This window comes from Punica granatum, chromosome 1, assembly GCF_007655135.1.
Source record: "Punica granatum isolate Tunisia-2019 chromosome 1, ASM765513v2, whole genome shotgun sequence".
Classification (NCBI taxonomy): domain Eukaryota; kingdom Viridiplantae; phylum Streptophyta; class Magnoliopsida; order Myrtales; family Lythraceae; genus Punica; species Punica granatum.
The window spans coordinates 45,102,510-45,120,447 of NC_045127.1; the positions used below are offsets into that span (position 1 = coordinate 45,102,510).

At 40.3% G+C, this 17,938-nt stretch overlaps 4 protein-coding genes across 6 annotated transcripts; 1 reads left to right on the plus strand and 3 right to left on the minus strand.

The window, feature by feature from the left end:
• Window positions 1–2,020: 2,020 nt before the first annotated feature.
• On the minus strand, window positions 2,021–3,597 carry LOC116192377. 2 transcript variants are annotated; one of them, XM_031520916.1, is made up of 3 exons: window positions 2,958–3,592; window positions 2,675–2,847; window positions 2,021–2,575 (listed from the first exon to the last, which is right to left on the minus strand). In XM_031520916.1, the coding sequence occupies exons 1-3, from the start codon at window positions 3,507–3,509 to the stop codon at window positions 2,452–2,454; spliced, it is 849 nt and encodes a 282-aa protein (XP_031376776.1). In that variant the 5' UTR covers window positions 3,510–3,592; the 3' UTR covers window positions 2,021–2,451. The 2 variants fall into 2 exon arrangements, with proteins under 2 accessions (XP_031376776.1, XP_031376777.1); XM_031520917.1 differs by having other exon boundaries at window positions 2,434–2,575; window positions 2,664–2,847; window positions 2,958–3,597.
• Window positions 3,598–7,697: 4,100 nt separating this feature from the next.
• LOC116193304 lies at window positions 7,698–10,675 on the minus strand. 2 transcript variants are annotated; one of them, XM_031522123.1, is made up of 5 exons: window positions 10,314–10,675; window positions 10,006–10,144; window positions 9,244–9,329; window positions 8,950–9,090; window positions 7,698–8,078 (listed from the first exon to the last, which is right to left on the minus strand). In XM_031522123.1, exons 1-4 carry the CDS (start codon window positions 10,593–10,595, stop codon window positions 8,965–8,967), a joined length of 633 nt encoding a protein of 210 aa, XP_031377983.1. In that variant the 5' UTR covers window positions 10,596–10,675; the 3' UTR covers window positions 7,698–8,078; window positions 8,950–8,964. The 2 variants fall into 2 exon arrangements, with proteins under 2 accessions (XP_031377983.1, XP_031377982.1); XM_031522122.1 differs by lacking the exon at window positions 7,698–8,078 and having other exon boundaries at window positions 8,753–9,090.
• Window positions 10,676–11,864: 1,189 nt separating this feature from the next.
• LOC116192522 (RING-H2 finger protein ATL30-like) lies at window positions 11,865–13,367 on the plus strand. The gene has a single exon (XM_031521091.1). The coding sequence runs from the start codon at window positions 12,118–12,120 to the stop codon at window positions 12,907–12,909; it is 792 nt and encodes a 263-aa protein (XP_031376951.1). The 5' UTR covers window positions 11,865–12,117; the 3' UTR covers window positions 12,910–13,367.
• LOC116192521 (28 kDa ribonucleoprotein, chloroplastic) lies at window positions 13,056–15,359 on the minus strand. Its single transcript, XM_031521089.1, has 4 exons — window positions 14,912–15,359; window positions 14,716–14,814; window positions 13,834–14,127; window positions 13,056–13,541 (listed from the first exon to the last, which is right to left on the minus strand). Exons 1-4 carry the CDS (start codon window positions 15,260–15,262, stop codon window positions 13,428–13,430), a joined length of 858 nt encoding a protein of 285 aa, XP_031376949.1. The 5' UTR covers window positions 15,263–15,359; the 3' UTR covers window positions 13,056–13,427.
• Between the last annotated feature and the right edge of the window lie 2,579 nt (window positions 15,360–17,938).

Genomic DNA, 17,938 nt, shown 5'->3' on the forward strand with positions numbered 1-17,938 from the left:
TAATTACAACAGCTAGCCCTAAAATTTGCCTCTTTTAGAAGTGAGTTCTAAGAATTTCATTTTGCAAAAACGAGTTCTAAATGTTTGTTAAATGTGATACTTTTGGTTCATTTCGTAATTAATCGTTATATTCCTGCTGAAGTGACATCACACATAATACAACTATCCGTTATTTATATTTGTGGCTTAAAAAAGACAAAGAAAGGACAAGGGGGGGCAAGATTAAGGCTAGGCTCCCCTTCCAGCAATCCCTTCCTCCCAGCGAGGTCACCTGAGACTCTAACACTATCGACGAATTCATCAAGAGGGAGGGGTGGCACGAAGGGGAGCCCAGCCCTGATCCGGACCCCTCCTTCTCACTTAGTGTTTTTTTTTCCCCAAATAGAGAGCGGGAAGGGTTGATCGATTGGATTCCCTTTCTGCCACCCCTCCCTCTGGAAGAGCCCACCGATCTGGGGAATTTCGTTCGGTCACCTATCATTGGCGACCTCATTCTAGGGGTGTGGGTCTTTGGCAAGGACCCCATTGCCGGTGATTATCCAACTTGACTAGGGATTGGGTTTTCCTTTTCCATTTTTATTTTTTTTTCTTTATTTAAAGGCCAAGTAGAAAAAAAAAGAGGGCCACATATGTTTATATTTGACGGCATGATGTCCAAGTCAGCATTGACCGTAACGAGCAATTTCGGAATGAATCAAAATTATCATTTAGCAAATGTTTAGAGCTCTCTGCAAAGTGAAATTTCTAACACTTTTTTCAGAAGAGAGCAAATTTTTTATACTATCATTGCAATTAGCCCATTTTATATCGCTCCAATTATCCCATCTATTTATAATATATAATTACTGGGGCATTCATCATTCTTTGCCATTTGTACAAAATCTACAAATGGAGGCCTCTCATTCAATGATTCTTGGAATGCCACATTATTATTATTATTATTATTATTATTTCGTAAGCTCATTATCAATCAATTTATATATAATATATAATTACTTGGGCATTCACCATTCTTTGCTTTTTATACAAAATTTATAAACGGAGGTCTCTCATTCAACAACTTTTGTAATGCCACATTTAATATATTTCTACAGCTTATTGTTATTATTATTATTTTTATTGTTACTATTACTATCATCATCATCATCATCATCATTATTTATATATATAATATATAATTGCCGGGTATTCACCATTCTTTGACATTTGTACAAAATCTACAAATGGAAATCTCCCTTTCAACAATTTTTCGAATGCCACATTTAATATATTTCTATAACTTATTATCAAATTAGTACTACTATTTCGTAAGCCGATTATCAATCAAATGGGATAATTGCTGGGAAATTATCATCATCATCATCATCATAAAAAGGATAATTTGGATTATCATTATTATTATTATTATGTATAATAATTACTACTACTTCGGAAGTACAGTATCAAATGGGATAATACTATTTCGTAAGTCGGTGTTCAATCAAATGAGATAATTGATGTGAAAATATAATTATTATTATTATTCATTGGGTTATTTCTTAAACCCATTATCAATCAAATGTGAAAATTTTCACACATAATAACCTCTAGTAACGTGCGGATCCATTGGATAGTTTTACATTATTTTGTATGAAACACGAATAGACCCAGGATTTGAAATATATAAGCAAGACATGATTTTGCTATTGAACTGCCCCGCTAGCCCCGCCACCTTTACCAACCGGCGAAGTTTACCGATGGCAATCTCCGAATATCCAACGAGAAGTGTACCTCTCTTGTTTTGGTACATATGGAAGAGTTCGAATCCCAACACTAAACCACTATTAAATCAAAAGAATTGAGAAAGAGGGAGATTATCCAACAGCTTTGGCCGCGAGGGCACGGTGCACTCCTAGCAGCATGGAAGCTCTCGTGAAATGAATGACAAATCCGAGATGACCTCAAACCTGCTTGGCTCGTCGGAATCGTTCATGCTAGTCGTCGTATGAGAAAGCATCTCTAAGATAAAAAAACGCTCCGATTAGCAGATCACAATATATCCATTAAAAGGGAAGATGTGAACCAAAGGTAAACGATAAATGTTGTCATCGTTAATAGTCACATTGCCAACTATAGTACAGAATCATCCTCTCACGTAGCTATGAAACATTAGTACCGACATAGGTTGGTCGTAAAAAAACGTTGCCCCGTTGTCCGCTTACATTAACTATTTTGATTGATTCGGCGCGTAATTCATTATCGGACTTCATCTTCATCGCCGTTATTCGAGTACGACATCTACATCCTTGTTTCATTCCACACTGCCATTAAGAAAACAGATCAGATCCCTTGCGTCTAATACAATCTGATTACTTCCAGCATTTCTTACTTCCTTTATTCAACTCCCGCAGATTCATGTCCATGTCAGTAATCTCACAGCTCTATACATAGCTCTAGTCCTCGGAACCCGACTTAAAAAGCCGCAGCAACCATCGCCGGAGAAGCCTCGACTCGGTTGCCTCCAACCTCTTGCTCCTCTTCATCTTCGTCCTCGTCCGCTTCCCACATGAAGTGCGCGTATGATCCCAGCACCGTACTGCGACGGACAACCACGCAGTTTCTCGATCATTTCCAACCGCATCAATTACCACGAACCGATCAAATACCGGAATTAAGATACTGACCGGACACTTACCAGTCCTCTGGTGAAGCTTGAACGGCTTGATCGAAGTACGATCGAGCTCTCCGTTCATCTCTCTGCGAATCCCAGATCAACTTCCCGTATAGCGACAGCACTTCTCCGTCTCCCGGGCTCGCGAGTATCGCTCTCCCGTAGCACTCCTCCGCTCTCTCATAGTCTCTCTCCACCTGATCGACACAATCAAATCAAAAAAGCATCATCACATCGCGATCCGTAAATCGAAGTTCGGAATCCAAAATCGTTGATCGATGACAGGAATCGAGATTCGAATAGGTACCTCGTGCAGGTACTTGCCGTAGTTTCTGAGCAACAGAGGATCCCCGGGGTTTGACTTCAGCATCTCCCGATAGTACTCGCCCATTCCATCCCTCCTCCCGCCAAATCCACCGCCGGAGCCGCGATCGCCGTCATTTCCGCCGGAGTTACTTCCCTTTTCGAATCCGCCACCGAAGAACCCCAACTCGTCCCCCAGAGTTCCGCTCTTCGTCCACATTTCATCGAAGTTCCTCTCCAGAGTCAAACACGTAGACTCGTCCCCCGGGTCAACGCGCATATCCTCCGGCACCATCGACGGGAAAGACATCGATCGGGCGCTGGCCAACCTGCCGACCGACTTGACCACGTCGGTATCCGACAGAGACCTCCGGATTCCTCCGGTCCGGCGGTTCACCTCTAGGTGCAGGGTGATTCTCGGAGAACCGCCGGCGGCGGTCCTCCCCCCGGAGAAGACACCGGTCAGAGATTCCTGTCGAGACAGAGCCACAGCCGAGGTGGGGACCACTGGCGACTGAGCCGCGACCGAGCCGGTTCTCAGCAACATAGCTTTCATGGCTGCCTTCAAAGCTTTGAAAGAGAGTGAACTGAACTCCTCTGGTGCCTTGAATCCGTCCTTTTATGAGTTGTATCTGTGCGAGGCACCTTATATTATACGCCGTGTATAAATAAGTACGATCCAAGTGTTCGCGGAGAACCGTAGGATGTGGTGACCCGTTTGACCTGAGGGAGGAGGAGATGGCGACGCGTGTGAGGGTGCACGTGAGGCAGGAGCTGAGGCGGAGGCTTGCCCGGTGGAGCCGCCGGGAGAGAGCGAGCTCTTTCCTTTACCACGCGGCAAAGTGGAAGGGGAAAGGACGTGAATCGAGTGACATGTCCGAACACGTGGAGCAAAACGACAATGTATCTGAATAGTGGACGTGGCTCGTGTCTAGAGGTACAGAGCAGCGGTTTTCTAAAAAAATATTGGTTAAGTAATAAATAATAACCAACCAGATTGCTTTCACGTAGAAATTCGTGATCCGTTGTGGGGGTTGATATTCCACTTTTAGATATTCTGATTGGACATTACATATTCAAGTAATGAGGAGTTTAAAGCAATTCGTTTCTAATGGCTTAGATAATTTGTTGTTAGGCCACGTATTGGGAGTTTTTTTTTTCCGATGTGAATTTCATTATTCGAAAGTCCAATTGAATCATGACTAATTCAATCGAACTGGATCGGTTCACTAAAGGGTAAAACTCTTTCTATATTCATAAGAACTCAAATTTGAGATCTTACTTAAATAAAATAAACACCGAGCAACTTAAACCAGTCATCATTGGTTGATGTATAATGTACTGGGAGTTGCTACTCTCCATTTATTAAAGATGTCATGTTCAATTCTCCAATGAAATTTATAATTGGGAGGTTTTCTTACTTGGACGGTTTGACTTAGGGGGGTCTTGAGTGGGTCCTCTAGTTTTGTGCTCAGCTGTTTCGTTGCGCAGATTTCGCCCACAGCTCTCCTTTTGACGGAAGAACGTGCCAATGGTTTGGCATTTTAAGGGAGAACCCTCTTACACCCAAAAATAGAAAAAAAAAAAGAAAAAAAAAGAGTGAATTCCCCACCATTGCATTTGTATGCTGAATTTTTTAGTGGTGTCAACTGTTAATAGTCCCTTATTTTTTTTTGCGAGTATAGCAAAATCGAACGCTCAATACCATAGAAATCACGAATTAGGACTTCTTATTTTCAGCTAAATGGTTCTTCTAAAAGTAAGAGACTAAGAGAGAGTTTTTTTCCTATTATAAATGAGACACGTGGATCTAATATAATAAAATAAAAATTTTAAATACTTAATAAAATGATATGATTAATCTCACAACGTGAATCGAACCTGCAACGAAGTAAAGAAAAGGATACGATTAGTCTCATAACGCGAATCGAACCTGCAACGAACTAAAGAAGGGGGAAAGTCATTCATTACATTAGAACACATTCAAATCTTCCCATATAATTTTTTAGTAGCATGCATGCTATAGTTAGTTGAGGTAGGCAATGCTCCGGAAGTTTTTTTTTTTTCTTTTTTCTAGCTTCAAATGATGGTCATGGATTTAAATATCGGATGGATAAGAGCGGAGAAATATAAAAGCACAGGAAACTTCACAAATGCGTGAATTTCTCGAATTTCATATCTTATTTAAAGAAAAAGACGTCCAACTGTTGCAATAAATCCATTTTAGTATTTTTATTTTGATGCAGATCTTTAGATATATGGGTAGTTGAATCTACCAGTGAGGAAAGGAATCGATTCTAGGCAATTCCAAGAATTTCAAAACGTGGGAAATCAGTCACGGCTCATGATCATGAAGCTATACCAAGGGAACAGGGCATGAACCAACTTGAGGGAGTGTAAGGCTCCGTTGCCCGAACACGAATCGTTGGGTCCATAATTGATGGGAAATGGTATTTGGTGAGATCCATCTAAGGTTCCGGAACAACCTAACATGTGATCGTACCCCTACCTCGTATACTCATTTCATTCCTCCCCTTACTATCCCTTTTTTTTTATATGTACCGTGATATTTAGAATTTTAATAAATCTTTACTAATTTAATTCGAACATCATCGATCCATTAAAATTCTAGACGTGAATAAAACTCAAACTCAAAATTTTATTAAGATGAAATATATATAGAGAATCAATTCAAATTGATTTTTTATTTCGTTATTATTCTAGTTTCTAGCTGTGTATGCACTAAATATAAGTGAAGGGTTTACTTCATCCCGACTCGAGCCAGCCGGACCCATGTGACTCCACGTGAGGACCAATCTTTCCCCTCCACGTGTACGGGTCTAACATGTCGATGTCATCCTCCCAAACCATATGTCAAACTCTTCTCCAATTGTGCTTGTGCGGGTTATTATCATCAACAGTATTTGTCCCGCATGTATATTTTATATTATCATCAACAGTAAATGAAAAGGTTAAAAACCACACAAATATCTCTATAAATTTTATATTAATTAGCATCTTAAAATATCTATGGAGCGTTGGCTTCTCCCAATTGATTTTTAGTTATTTTCTTTTCCTTTTCCTTCTTTCAATTAAAACAAGATAAGGAAACAATTTTTATGTGTACGTTGATAAAAAAATAAAAATAAAAATAAAGAGAAGGATGGATTTTGCGAGAGAGAGGGTAGACTGTCAGGACAGAACCTTTGCGAGGACAGAGGTCTAAATGGTCAATTGGCAATGATGCGAAGAAAACCAGTAAGATTATTGTGTTTACTTTTTTTTTACCATTGGAAAAGAGATTTATAAATATAATATAATAAAATTAAATTTTTAATAATTAATAAATGAACATATACATTCTCATTAAATATTAAATTTTAAATCTTTTAGTTACAAGGCGAATGTATACGCTATTATATTATATCCATTTTGTGAAAAAAATTGTATGGACAGGAGAACTTACTATGTATCATTCACCCTTAATCCAACCAGCTATCTATTTTCTACGGAAGTAAATGAAGAATTTTATTCATAAACATGTTGTTAGACGAACTATTATTACCTTTTCCAATTTGTTATCGGAATGTGCATGGAGTATATGCTAATATTAAGTAGAGTTGAAGATTGCTCTCACCCTCAAATTTTAAATATGCCACTGAATTCTGCCTCTTGAATATTTTTGTCACAAATTTTTCCCAAATGTTTCAAATATGTCTACCATTTATGCCCTTGTGTCAGTTCCAATAACAAAAAAATGACATGACAACTTCATAGTATTTAAGATATCATTTTTTTATTTGATAGCCTAGGGAGATCGACTGAGGAAGAGGAAGGGAGTGGACCGGAGTTGGGCTTCCCTATTGACCACCAAACCATTAGGCGAGGTCATCGGACCCCCTTCGGTCTGACCCCTTCCTCGATCCCTCTCTGTTTCTTTTGATAGAAACAAAGAGGGATTATAGGAGGGAGTAGACCAGATGGGAGACTCCAGTGACCTCGCTTGAGGAGAACATGGCTAGCGAAGGAGCCTCCCTCTAGTCTGCCCCTTTCTACAATTCCTCTTTGTTTTTTGAAAAAGAGTAATGGGGGAAGGGGGTAGGCTGGGCTTCCCTCACCGGCCATGGCCCCCTCAGGCCCTTTCCCCGAGCTGATCTCTAGCAAAAAAAAAAAATAAAAAAAAATCACAAAATGGCCTCTTGTTGAAATATTTGATTAAAATGTATTGTTTTAATTTTGTTTAGTACACAACCATGTCGGATTTCTATTATGGGAGTTCGACGGAGGGGCAAAATTGATAGAAGAAATGACAACGTTTGAGAAAATTGATGACAAAAATTATTCAGGGAAAAAAGTGAAATTTTCAAAATTTAAGGGCGAGAGTGATCTTTAACTCTATTAGATAACACCATGTATAGGTTAATAAGTACACACATAAATATAAGTACATATAAGTACATAATATATATGAGTAAAATATATATATATATATATATATATATATATAACTGAGACACTGATACTCGGTTACAGCTATAACCCAACATAGGAGAAAATCTCAAGTAACTCTTATCATGTATTATCGTGGCGCCAAAAAATTAATAAATTTTTTTTAATGAAGAATAATTGTGATAATTATTTAAATAATAAATATAAATTTTTTTATTTTATATAATTTAATTAGTATTTTTTTACTCCTTTTCATATCACGTATCGAAGTAGGATTGCTTAAAAACTACCAACATTGACAAATTTCATCTTCTGTCGTCATCTCCACTTGAAACAAAAAACAAGGGATGGGAAATTTGACATTTAAGCTTCCAAACTAGGGGCCGGATAGAAAGCTTCCCTTTAATTATCAATATCAATGCTTATCTTATCCGGCCAAGAAATTGACCCCCCCAACTTCATCAATCAGTTGCAAAGAAAAATCTCCTATTTTGTCTTTCATCCCCTCCAGTAAGATCCTTCAAATCATCATCAGCAATAGATGGGAGCCAGCTCGTTGATAATGGCTGCTTCAAGTAGCCAATCCTTGCGAACTCTCGGCTGCCAGGATCAACTTGGGCGATCTTCGCCAACAAGCTAATGGTCACCCGATAGTTTCCTTCACCAGTTTAAGCCTCTAAAAACAAGAAAAATCGATTGGGAAAAGCCGAAGCTGAAGGTTAATCGTTAGTCGTAGCACATCCAATTAGTTAGGACAGGTATTGGGCACTGATCTCGACATGTATGTTTGCTCAAGCTCTTCACAACTGTTCCCTAATCAGCGGGTACGGTTGATTGAACTTATTAAGCTCAGACAAAGGTTCTTCCCACTAAACATTGGCATAAAGACCATTTTGCTTCTAGCAGATGAAGAATGTTCGGATATAGCCTCAGATACATGGAGGATAAGTGGTGGATGAAACACGAAAGACGTATATTCAGTAGAAAATCCATCAGCGTTTCATATTGTAACTTGTCTTAACAGCGTAATCATACTCCTATCAGTCACAATTATTTCCAAAGCATAGTTTTGACCAAGTCTAAATTAATATACCCCCAATTCACATATCTACATCAAGCTAAACAATGTCCAAAAATAAATACGAAGGCAGCTTCTAATTATTTATCTATTTTTTAGCCGAATATGTAGAAACCTACTACCCCCCGAATTGACCAGATGAAAAAATATACACATAGAGCCGCAAGACGACGAGACCTAAGCTCAGCAACTTCCAATTGAACCCTACATCTGTATACGAAGCTAATGCAGGAGGAAAGCTATTGCATAGAGGACAATATGTTAGGAGATCATTTGACGGGAGATAAGGTAATCAAATGCCTGCACATTTCTGTTCCTCTATATACAAGAATTCAGGTCAGGTACAATCGTTGAACTCTGGAGAATTTGCAATTAAGGAGAAAAACTACAGCTTCTACACTACATGAGAACTGACTTTCGTAATTTGACACAGTGGAGGCAATATCAGAAGGTGAAAATGTAAGCCCACCTCTCAGGCCCAAGTCTATTGGTTTTTCTTTATCCTCGAAGCGGAAGAAGGCGGTCTAAGATCCTTGCTGGTCCAAATAATGAAACGCAAGGTTTCTAAAAGCATGCCAAAAACCATTCCGAGAATTCCCCCAGCAGCACTCTGAAATATCACAGGTGCTTAATGTAAAGAATAGAACGAATGCTCAAAGTAAATGACAATCTCATGGAAAAGAGCATGCGGATGAATAAATCCCATCTAAACACATAAATTAATGCTAGAAAGTATGAAGAGAGAAACCAAGTGAGAGATTACCAGGACAGGATCGCGGCTAAACAGTGCTCTGAAGGCGAGAAATCCTAGCAAATAGCAGGTAAACATTATAACCACAACATGCAATCCTGCAATAGTCAAAGATCAGGTTTAGTTAAATCTGAAGAAACTGGGCTTGCCTCGCCCAAGTTCAAAATATAAAAATTCTTTTTGCTGCTTGCATTGTCCCAATCAATAGTCAGAAAGATGATCGAACATTATTTCTAGACTGTGATCAAATTTATAAGATATCAAATGGAAAGATAAAGAGATCAGTAGGCTCAATTCAAGTAAAATTAATTCATCTAGCAAATTATTAAAAATCGAGAAACAGAATAAGTTCACAGCTCACATCTGAAGGATAATAGTTATAAGTGAGACTACTTCAGTTTTCTTCTTTCCTTCTCCCCCGTTTTACTAGGGAAGATACTTTCGAGCAATCCGAATTCCTAACTTAAAGGCTAGCTAACGGCCTTGCTCGATTTACAAGGGAACAATTTTGCTTAAATGCAAGGAGGCTCAATTCTAGCAGTTGATCAATCACAAATCACCGCCAAGGTCGTTCTGACTATGCAATACTCTGGAAAAACTAAGTGCACTCTCGAAAAGGGCTTCCTACTTTCGGTCCTCCAATTTCAACATAAACCCCGAACACGCAAATAGATTAGCAAGTCTCGTAACGCCACTATATCTCTAATCAAGTCAGATAACCATAATTATATGAGCATTTGGGTGAAAAGTGAGAGGAAGCTCAGGCCATAGTACCAAAACCAAGTTGGTCTTTGTAAGAAGAGAAGGGCTCGTCGACATCTTTCTTGGGTGCAATGTCTTTGACAAGCTCCTCGTACTCTTTCTTCTCTGCCATCTCGGCAAGCTTCCTCAACCTTGCCTTCAACTCTTCACTCTGAGATTGAACCAAATCAACCATCTCATCAAGACTAGCTCAATCGATCCAATATACAGTGTAGTCTATACTAAACAATAATCATAAGGTCCTCTCCGTTCCAATTCAATCTAAGAAACCACGGAAATGGATAACAAAATCTGGATGCTTGTGCTAGCTTGAGGATTACCTTCTCTCTGGGTTTGGGGCTTGTGAAGACGAACCCGGATCCAGAGAAGAGCCGGACCAAATCAGGCCGGACATCCGGGGAGGACGCGATCCAGATGCTTCGGAGAGGCTTGTAAGGCACATTATCGAGGGAGCGGAGATCGGAGGCGAGCTCCTGGAGCTGCTCCGAGAGGTGCGGGTCCCTTGAAGCGGAGAGAAGGAAGGACCGGATGGATTCGGTGGCGGAAATGACCAGACCCGACGGTGGCTGGTCTCTGGATTGGTCGTTCGTGATTGTGCTCATCGGAATAACCTGACCAGTGACGACTGACTGCTCCCGGCGGAGGAAGTAGATCGACTGGGGCGGGGCGGTCAGTGGAACGAAGCTTCATTTGTGATCTTCTTGCGGCAATCGGGCTGCGGCGATTGGGCCAACACAAAGTTGTGGGCTAATGTGTCATTTGGACTGGGCCTATACGATGGAATTTCATTCCATTTTTTTAATGAATGAATGAAAAACGAAAAATAGAAAAAGGAAAGAAATTTTGTAATTACGTATTTCGTTTTATTAAGAATTTTAAAAATAAAAAAAAGAATGACAAATATACCTAATTGCAATATAAATACTATTATAAATTATGGTCATGTTTCTTGTAATGTCATGTAATATCTCAAAGTCATATATACATGACGGTCGCTCACACTGATTTCGGTTTATGCTCTTACCTATTATCTGGATATATAGACATCAAGCCAAATTCCATCAATTACTTTTAACAGGTCACTATGTTAAAATCGGAATTGAAACTAGATTTCACCGATTCATATTTATAACCCTTGGTTCCTACCCAATTTTAAATGCAACTTACAAACCTACTCTAATAAGTAGGTTGCCAACGGTTCGAAACTACTTGTTAGTCATGCACAATTATAAGAGAATGTCTTGTATGCAATGGTGGTACCACGTAGGATCATGTCACATGACACATAATTTTTTTTTTTTTTTTGCAAATAATGAATTACTTTTGTCAATAATAGATTTTTTTTATTTACATATTAAAAATCAAAATGACAAAATATTATTGATTTGTGGTATTGCAGCATAATACCACTATTTCATGCAAGACTTTCTCCAACTCTAGAAAGGGAACATAATGTTGGTGAATTTTTTCGTTTTCTTGGTGAGATGACAATAGACTAACCGTCGCGTCGGCCTATCCGTAATCCCTAGGTTCTCAACATGACCCAAATTCCAATGACTTGAAGAGACTGTCGAGAGAGAGAGAGAGAGAGAGAGAGAGAGAGCGGTGGCTCGCCGAAACCAGGATGTCGGATAGTGATGATCATAAATGTAATAATTTGTAATTTCAAAACGTTTATTACAAAATGACGCTTTGATAGAGAAAATTTTACGTCCATTTGAAAATCTCGAATCAATGCAGTCATTTCTGTTAGATTTCCGACCCGATTAAATAACAAACTCTTTCGAGAGGAAGGATCACGACTGCTCCTCTTCAGTTAAGAGCTCGGACTGGTTCAATTAAACGAATCCCTGCCAAAGACATGAAACCAACAGCCCCCACGTCACCATACTAAATTAAGGCACTGCACCCTCAAGTTCTCAAATATGACCACTGAAATGGCCCTCCTCAGTCCTAATTTCTCTCTTCCTTTGACATCGAACCGGCAAAGTTCTGCAGCTTAAATTAAACGCCATCCCTCTCCGTCCCTTTTGCCTTTTCCATTCTCATCCATGCTCATAGTTGAGGCCGGAAAAGTCCAATCTCCGGCCCTCCGTTCATCACCAAAACTTGCTGGTCAGTTATATGACGAGCCCGCCAAATGGCACAGATCCGCTCGTGCCGCCCCCAGTGACAATAACCTTCACGGTCATACTCATTGTTCTCTTCGTCATGGCCATGCTCTCTTTATGCGCATGTCGGTGCTGCGGCCACCATCTCTGGAACAGCCAGTCTGCTACAAACCCTTCAGGCCGAAACTCCGGCGACGGACTTGATCCTGTGGTCATCCGCGCTTTCCCCACTTTGGTGTACTCGAACGTTAAGCACCTCAGGAGGGCGAGCTACGAACTGGAGTGCGCCATCTGTTTGCTGGAGTTCGAGGACGACAGCATTCTCCGCCTCCTTACTGCCTGCTACCATGTTTTCCATCAGGAATGCATAGATCTCTGGCTCCAATCCCACAAGTCTTGCCCCGTGTGCCGTGGAAATCTTGATCTGTCGCCAGAGAAGATACGGGAGAGGTTCCCAGCAGTCCTCCACGAAAAGAACATGCCGGATATCCACGAGCACAAGGAGGCACTCTTTGAAGACACGATCAGTATCAACATCGAGAACGAGGAAGAAAAAGGAAGGAGCCGGAGCAGCAAGCGGATCACAGGAAGTGCTATTCCGAAATCAATCGAGAAGCTTCCCAGGTGGAATTCTACGGGCCATTCCATAGTTGAAAACAAACCAGATCACAGGTACACCCTGAGACTGCCAGATGATGTGAAAATCCGGGTCACGAAGGGACACACTGGTAGCTGTATAACTTTTGGAAGTCTTTCTGCCCGTGACCATGTGGCCTCCGATGAGATCTCAGGACGTGCCAAGTGAAAAGGTAGTATAGGAACCATGTCTTTCACAATTACATCGATTAGTTAAATCACGTAACTTATGTTTCTTGCAATAGTTCAGTTACAAACAGTAGTAACAATACAAGGAAATGATAATATGCAATGTATGTAGAGAAAGTCATGAAATTATCAGCCAAAAGGCTCATTGATCTTCCAACACAACAGGTCTTTAGGCCCTCGTTCTTCTACTAATAGAAAACATTTAAAGGGGCACAAAAACATTTAAAGAAAAAAAAAAAAAACCGATCGTACTGGTCAGTTGTTCTGGGGTCAGGGATCAAGATCTAAGACAGAAGTATGTATATTTTGCCAAGTTGTTTTGAGATACAACGATCAAATGTAATACCGCTGCCCAGGAGAAAAGAAAATGAACATTGGTTTCAGAAATTTAGAGAACATAAAGATCTCTAGAATGTATTGTGGAGAGGTTTTAATGTACCGGTTCTGTCTCATTAGTGTGCTCATTCAAGAATCTAACTTTTCAGCCGCATTTTAAATTCATGAAGTTTCGGGTTGGACCTCTGATGTTTCCTCCTCTTCTTCCTTCTCATTTCCTGATTCGGTAACATTCTTCTCGCTGAATTTGAGACGAATTGGACGACCCATCAATTCCTGCAGGAAACATATAGCAGGTTAATCACTTTGCTACCATGTTTCTGTGAATAAATTGTTTGGTGAAACAACAAGAACTAGAGAGTATAAGATCAATTTGCTAACTGGATTAATCACTAATTTCTACTCGAGCATGCTAAACTGATTATGACAGTAAATAAGATATTAGTCTTCTCAAAGATTTCAAGCCTACTAAGAAATTAAGGAACGCATGACAAAAAGCCTGGAAGGACATACCAAGGGCAATGATTATGCAACATATATAGCTAGAATTTAGCTTCAATGAGTTTACCTTCCCATCTAAAGCCGAGAGGGCAGCCTCTGCTTCCTCCCTTGTGGCAAAAGAGACGAACCCATATCCAGCAGATCTACCCGAAGGGTTCTCAAAGACAACCCTCGAGGAAATGGGATTGAAATTCTCAGAAAATAGTTCTCGGAGATGGGTCGATCTTGCTTTCCATGCAAGATTAGAGACGTAGAGCTTGTGACGGGTCTCTCCAGCAGGAGGAGCTGGAGGAGGCGGAGAAGGAGAAGGTCTCCTGAACCTCCTGGCAAACTCTACTCTGATAATCCTTCCCGAGATCTCCTGCATTAAAAATATCTAAATTTTCAGGGTATGTTCATGATGCACAGAAATAGATAAGAACAACGATTAAGCAATGGCAACATTTATGAGCAAGAAATCACATATACACCCTCAAGTTAGGCAAAAGTTGATTATGATCTCCACCGTGGAACACAGCACTCTAGCAACCATAATCAACGTCGCTGCAGTGCTAGTAGTTTCTTCTTAACTAAGCTTTCAACACATATTAATATTGATAACCAAGCAACTACTGATCATCAGCAACTCATCGACTACTACCCTCATCCTATCTATATTCTTCACCTTTCTTTATCAGTGAAGCTGGCAGTTAAACTATGTGCTAAAGCTCAAACTTTGAAATGCACACACTCGAGAACATAGCCGTGTCGAGAAGTAGAAGCCAGCTTGATTCACACTCATTTGTAACTAAACCTCCCAATTACCCTTTGAGCTATCACTATAAATTGTCGAATTGCAAAGCACTGGAGTTCTTCTGGTCGTGAGACTGAAACAGCGATAACACTTTGCAGGCTAATACGCCAACTACACGTAATGAACAATCGAATGCCCAGCAGCGAGAAAACTCACGTAGGAATCGAATTTTTCGACGACAGCCTGAGCTTCTTCCCCTGAAGCCATAGTGACGAAGGCAAACCCCCTGCTTCTACCATTCTTCTGCTTTATAATCTGGAAAAAAACCAACCCATAAATCAAAAACCCAACTCTCCAAATCCAACGAAAACCTACAAAGAAATGAAGAAATACATCGGAAAAACCGAAGAACCTCGACGTCTTTGACAGTTCCACACTCGCCAAACAGATTCTTGATGTCCACGACGGAGAGAGACCAAGGCAAGTTGACCACGTACAGCTTCCTCTTTATGTTCTCCTCCTGGGTCTGCTCCGTCTCGGCCTCCACTGCCATTTCTTGGACCGAAAGACATAGTTGGAAGGAGGGACTACTGCTCTTGTTGGTCGGGAATGGGGAGAGAGCAAGGGGCTTTTGGGAAAGAGAAGGGGGTGTTGAGAGGGAAAGTTGGAGCTTCAGGGAGAAAAATGGCTTGTGGATGAGGTAGCGCTGCGGGTGACGTGTATTGCCGGAGAAGAGGGAGAGGGCAGTTTCTAGCGTCGCCATTGTCGGTCTGTTTAGTGCTGTGGCCCGACACAGAGTCGAGAGGGAAAGAGGGAAAGGATAAGGTGGAGGGCTGGTGAGATATTTCGCGGGGTCATTTTGGAAAGACAAAATAACACTATATAAATCTATGTTTTGAAAATCATCTCAATTTTATTCGATCCTTCCAAAATTACCTAAGAATTGCTAATATTTATATTTCGTTTTACATCTATTCTACCGTGACTTTTCCGTAAAAGAAAAAAATGGAGAGGCTGGCGAGGTTCGGTTAAGGGGAAAACGTCAAAACAGTACTTACGTGGATTATTCCCTTAACTGAGTCGCATCGGGCTCTCCATCCATTTTTGACGGAAAAAGTCATTGTGAGAAAGATTTGAAATGTCATACGGACAGTATTTTCAGAGAATTTTTAAATGATATAATAAAATTGAAACAAACGTCAAAGATTGTGACACAATAATATTTATTTTTTTACAAATAATTTTTTTATTTACACCATCAATGCTAAATTAAAAAAAATGAATTAGGCATTGGACATCCTTGTAACTAGAAAAAACAAAAATAAATAAAAAATAAATGAACTATGATACTCTTAATTAAACGGGCTGCCTTACCCCATTTTTATATAATTTAATTTTTCAAACTATTTTATATTCTCTTGATCTTCATACGCCTCTATGTGTTGAGGATGTTAATCCACATGAAAAAAAAGAATGAATATCCATGGGTTTATATGAGACTTGGATACCACCACTTACGAGCTTGAACTTTTAATGAAAATTGATCAAAGTCCGTATAAGTCCAATGAAAATTCAATTTGGTATCGGAGCGATCTTAGATTCTAGAAGACCTTCCAAATGGCTAGACAAGTAACTCAACTGTTATATCCCCTCCCTGCTACAATAAACGCAGCCAATTTCGTTACCTTTTAACACTAAGAGACAAAAATTACTTGTTGTGGAAGACAACATTATGGAAGACAACAAGTAATGTCTCTGGTCGAGAGAGCCAGGATGGATCGCCTTGTCTAAGTCGGGGATCATCGACACACTTTCAGAGGAGGTGCTCGGCCATGCTGTTGGATTAACTACAGCCAATGATGTTTGGACAGCCCTCACTACCCACTTCAAGCAAAAGCTCTGTTGCCTGGGGAGTTCGACTTGCTGTCGCAGTTACAGCATATACGGAAAGGATCTCTTTCCCTTGCTACCTATCTTCGAGATTTTACGTCCATTTGCGATCAATTGCAGGTCATAGGAAAACCTGTTTCCGGCAACAACAAGCTTTCTCAATTGCTCGATTGCCTTGATGAGTCCTATGAGTTGTTTAAGACGTCTATGTTTCGTCCTCCTCTCCAAAGCTACGTGGAGGTGATTCCATAGCTTCAAAGCTACGAGCTCCGTAGCAAACGCCATGTCAGTGCTGCTTTGAATGAAAACCAGGCCTTTGTCACCAATCCTCGAGTGTTGTAACTTCCGAAGCGAAATAATATGATCTCACCGAATAAGTTATTAGGCACTTTATATACAAGTTGCCAGCTTAGTAAAAGCTCCAAATTGTCTTTTTCAATGTCTGATACTCCTCTTGATTTCCCACTTGAGAAGAAACATTGTGACTTGTGGGGACCGAGTCTGGTTTCCTCCGTTCAGAAGTTTCGGTAGTATGTCATTTTTATTGATGATCTGTCCCGCTATGGCTAGCTTTATCCCTTGACGTTTAAGTCCGATTTCTTTGGTGTGTTTCTCAAGTTTCAAAAATCGGTGGAAAATCAGTTTGATTGAAAAAGGTTTTCCAAACAGATGGCAGAGGTGAATTTACTAGTCGGGACTTTGAACTTCACTTGGCTAAATATGGTATACATCATCAATTGTCCATTTCCTTATACACCAGAGCAAAATGGGGTGGCTGAACGTCGACATCGACATATAGCGGAACTTAGTTTGGCTATGTTATTTGCAGCTCCACGTTTTTGGGTGGACGCTTTTACGACAGTAAATTATTTGATAAATCGAATGTCATTTTCTGTCTTGTCTCACTGGAGTCCATATTCAGTTCTTCATCGAACGACTCATGATTATTCCATCCTTCGAGTTTTTATTTCCCAATGTTATCCTAATCTATGGAATTATATGTTGAACAAGTTCGACCAGTGGTCTCTTCCTTGTGTGTTTCTTGGTTATAGTTACAAGCATAATCATTGCTCCACGGGCAAAGTTTGTTGGGGATAGGGATGTACTCAACCAAACAATAACGCAGCGATTAATCTTCCTCCCCTTCTAGTGTAATCGAGATAGGAACTAATCAAATCAACCAACAAGCAGTAAAGTAAAACAACACCAAGAATTTTACGTGGAAAACCCCAATGTGGGGAAAAACCACGGGACCAACTCCGAATCAACGATCCACTATGAAGGTTATACAATGTCTTTCATCAAGGGTAAACCCTTGGATCACCAAACTCAAGAGAAACACTCTCTTGGATCACCCAAATACTAAATTCGTCACCCACACCGGGTGGTTCACAAAATCAGCTGAAACAGCACCTACAGAGCTCGAATAGAAATTCTGACCGTTCAGAAGTTAGCCCCACGTGTTGTGAAGCTGCTGTCAAAATTTCGTCCCAATCGGAGTTCGTTTGATATACCGATCGAGGTTTGATCTCCAGCTGCGCGCTGCCCC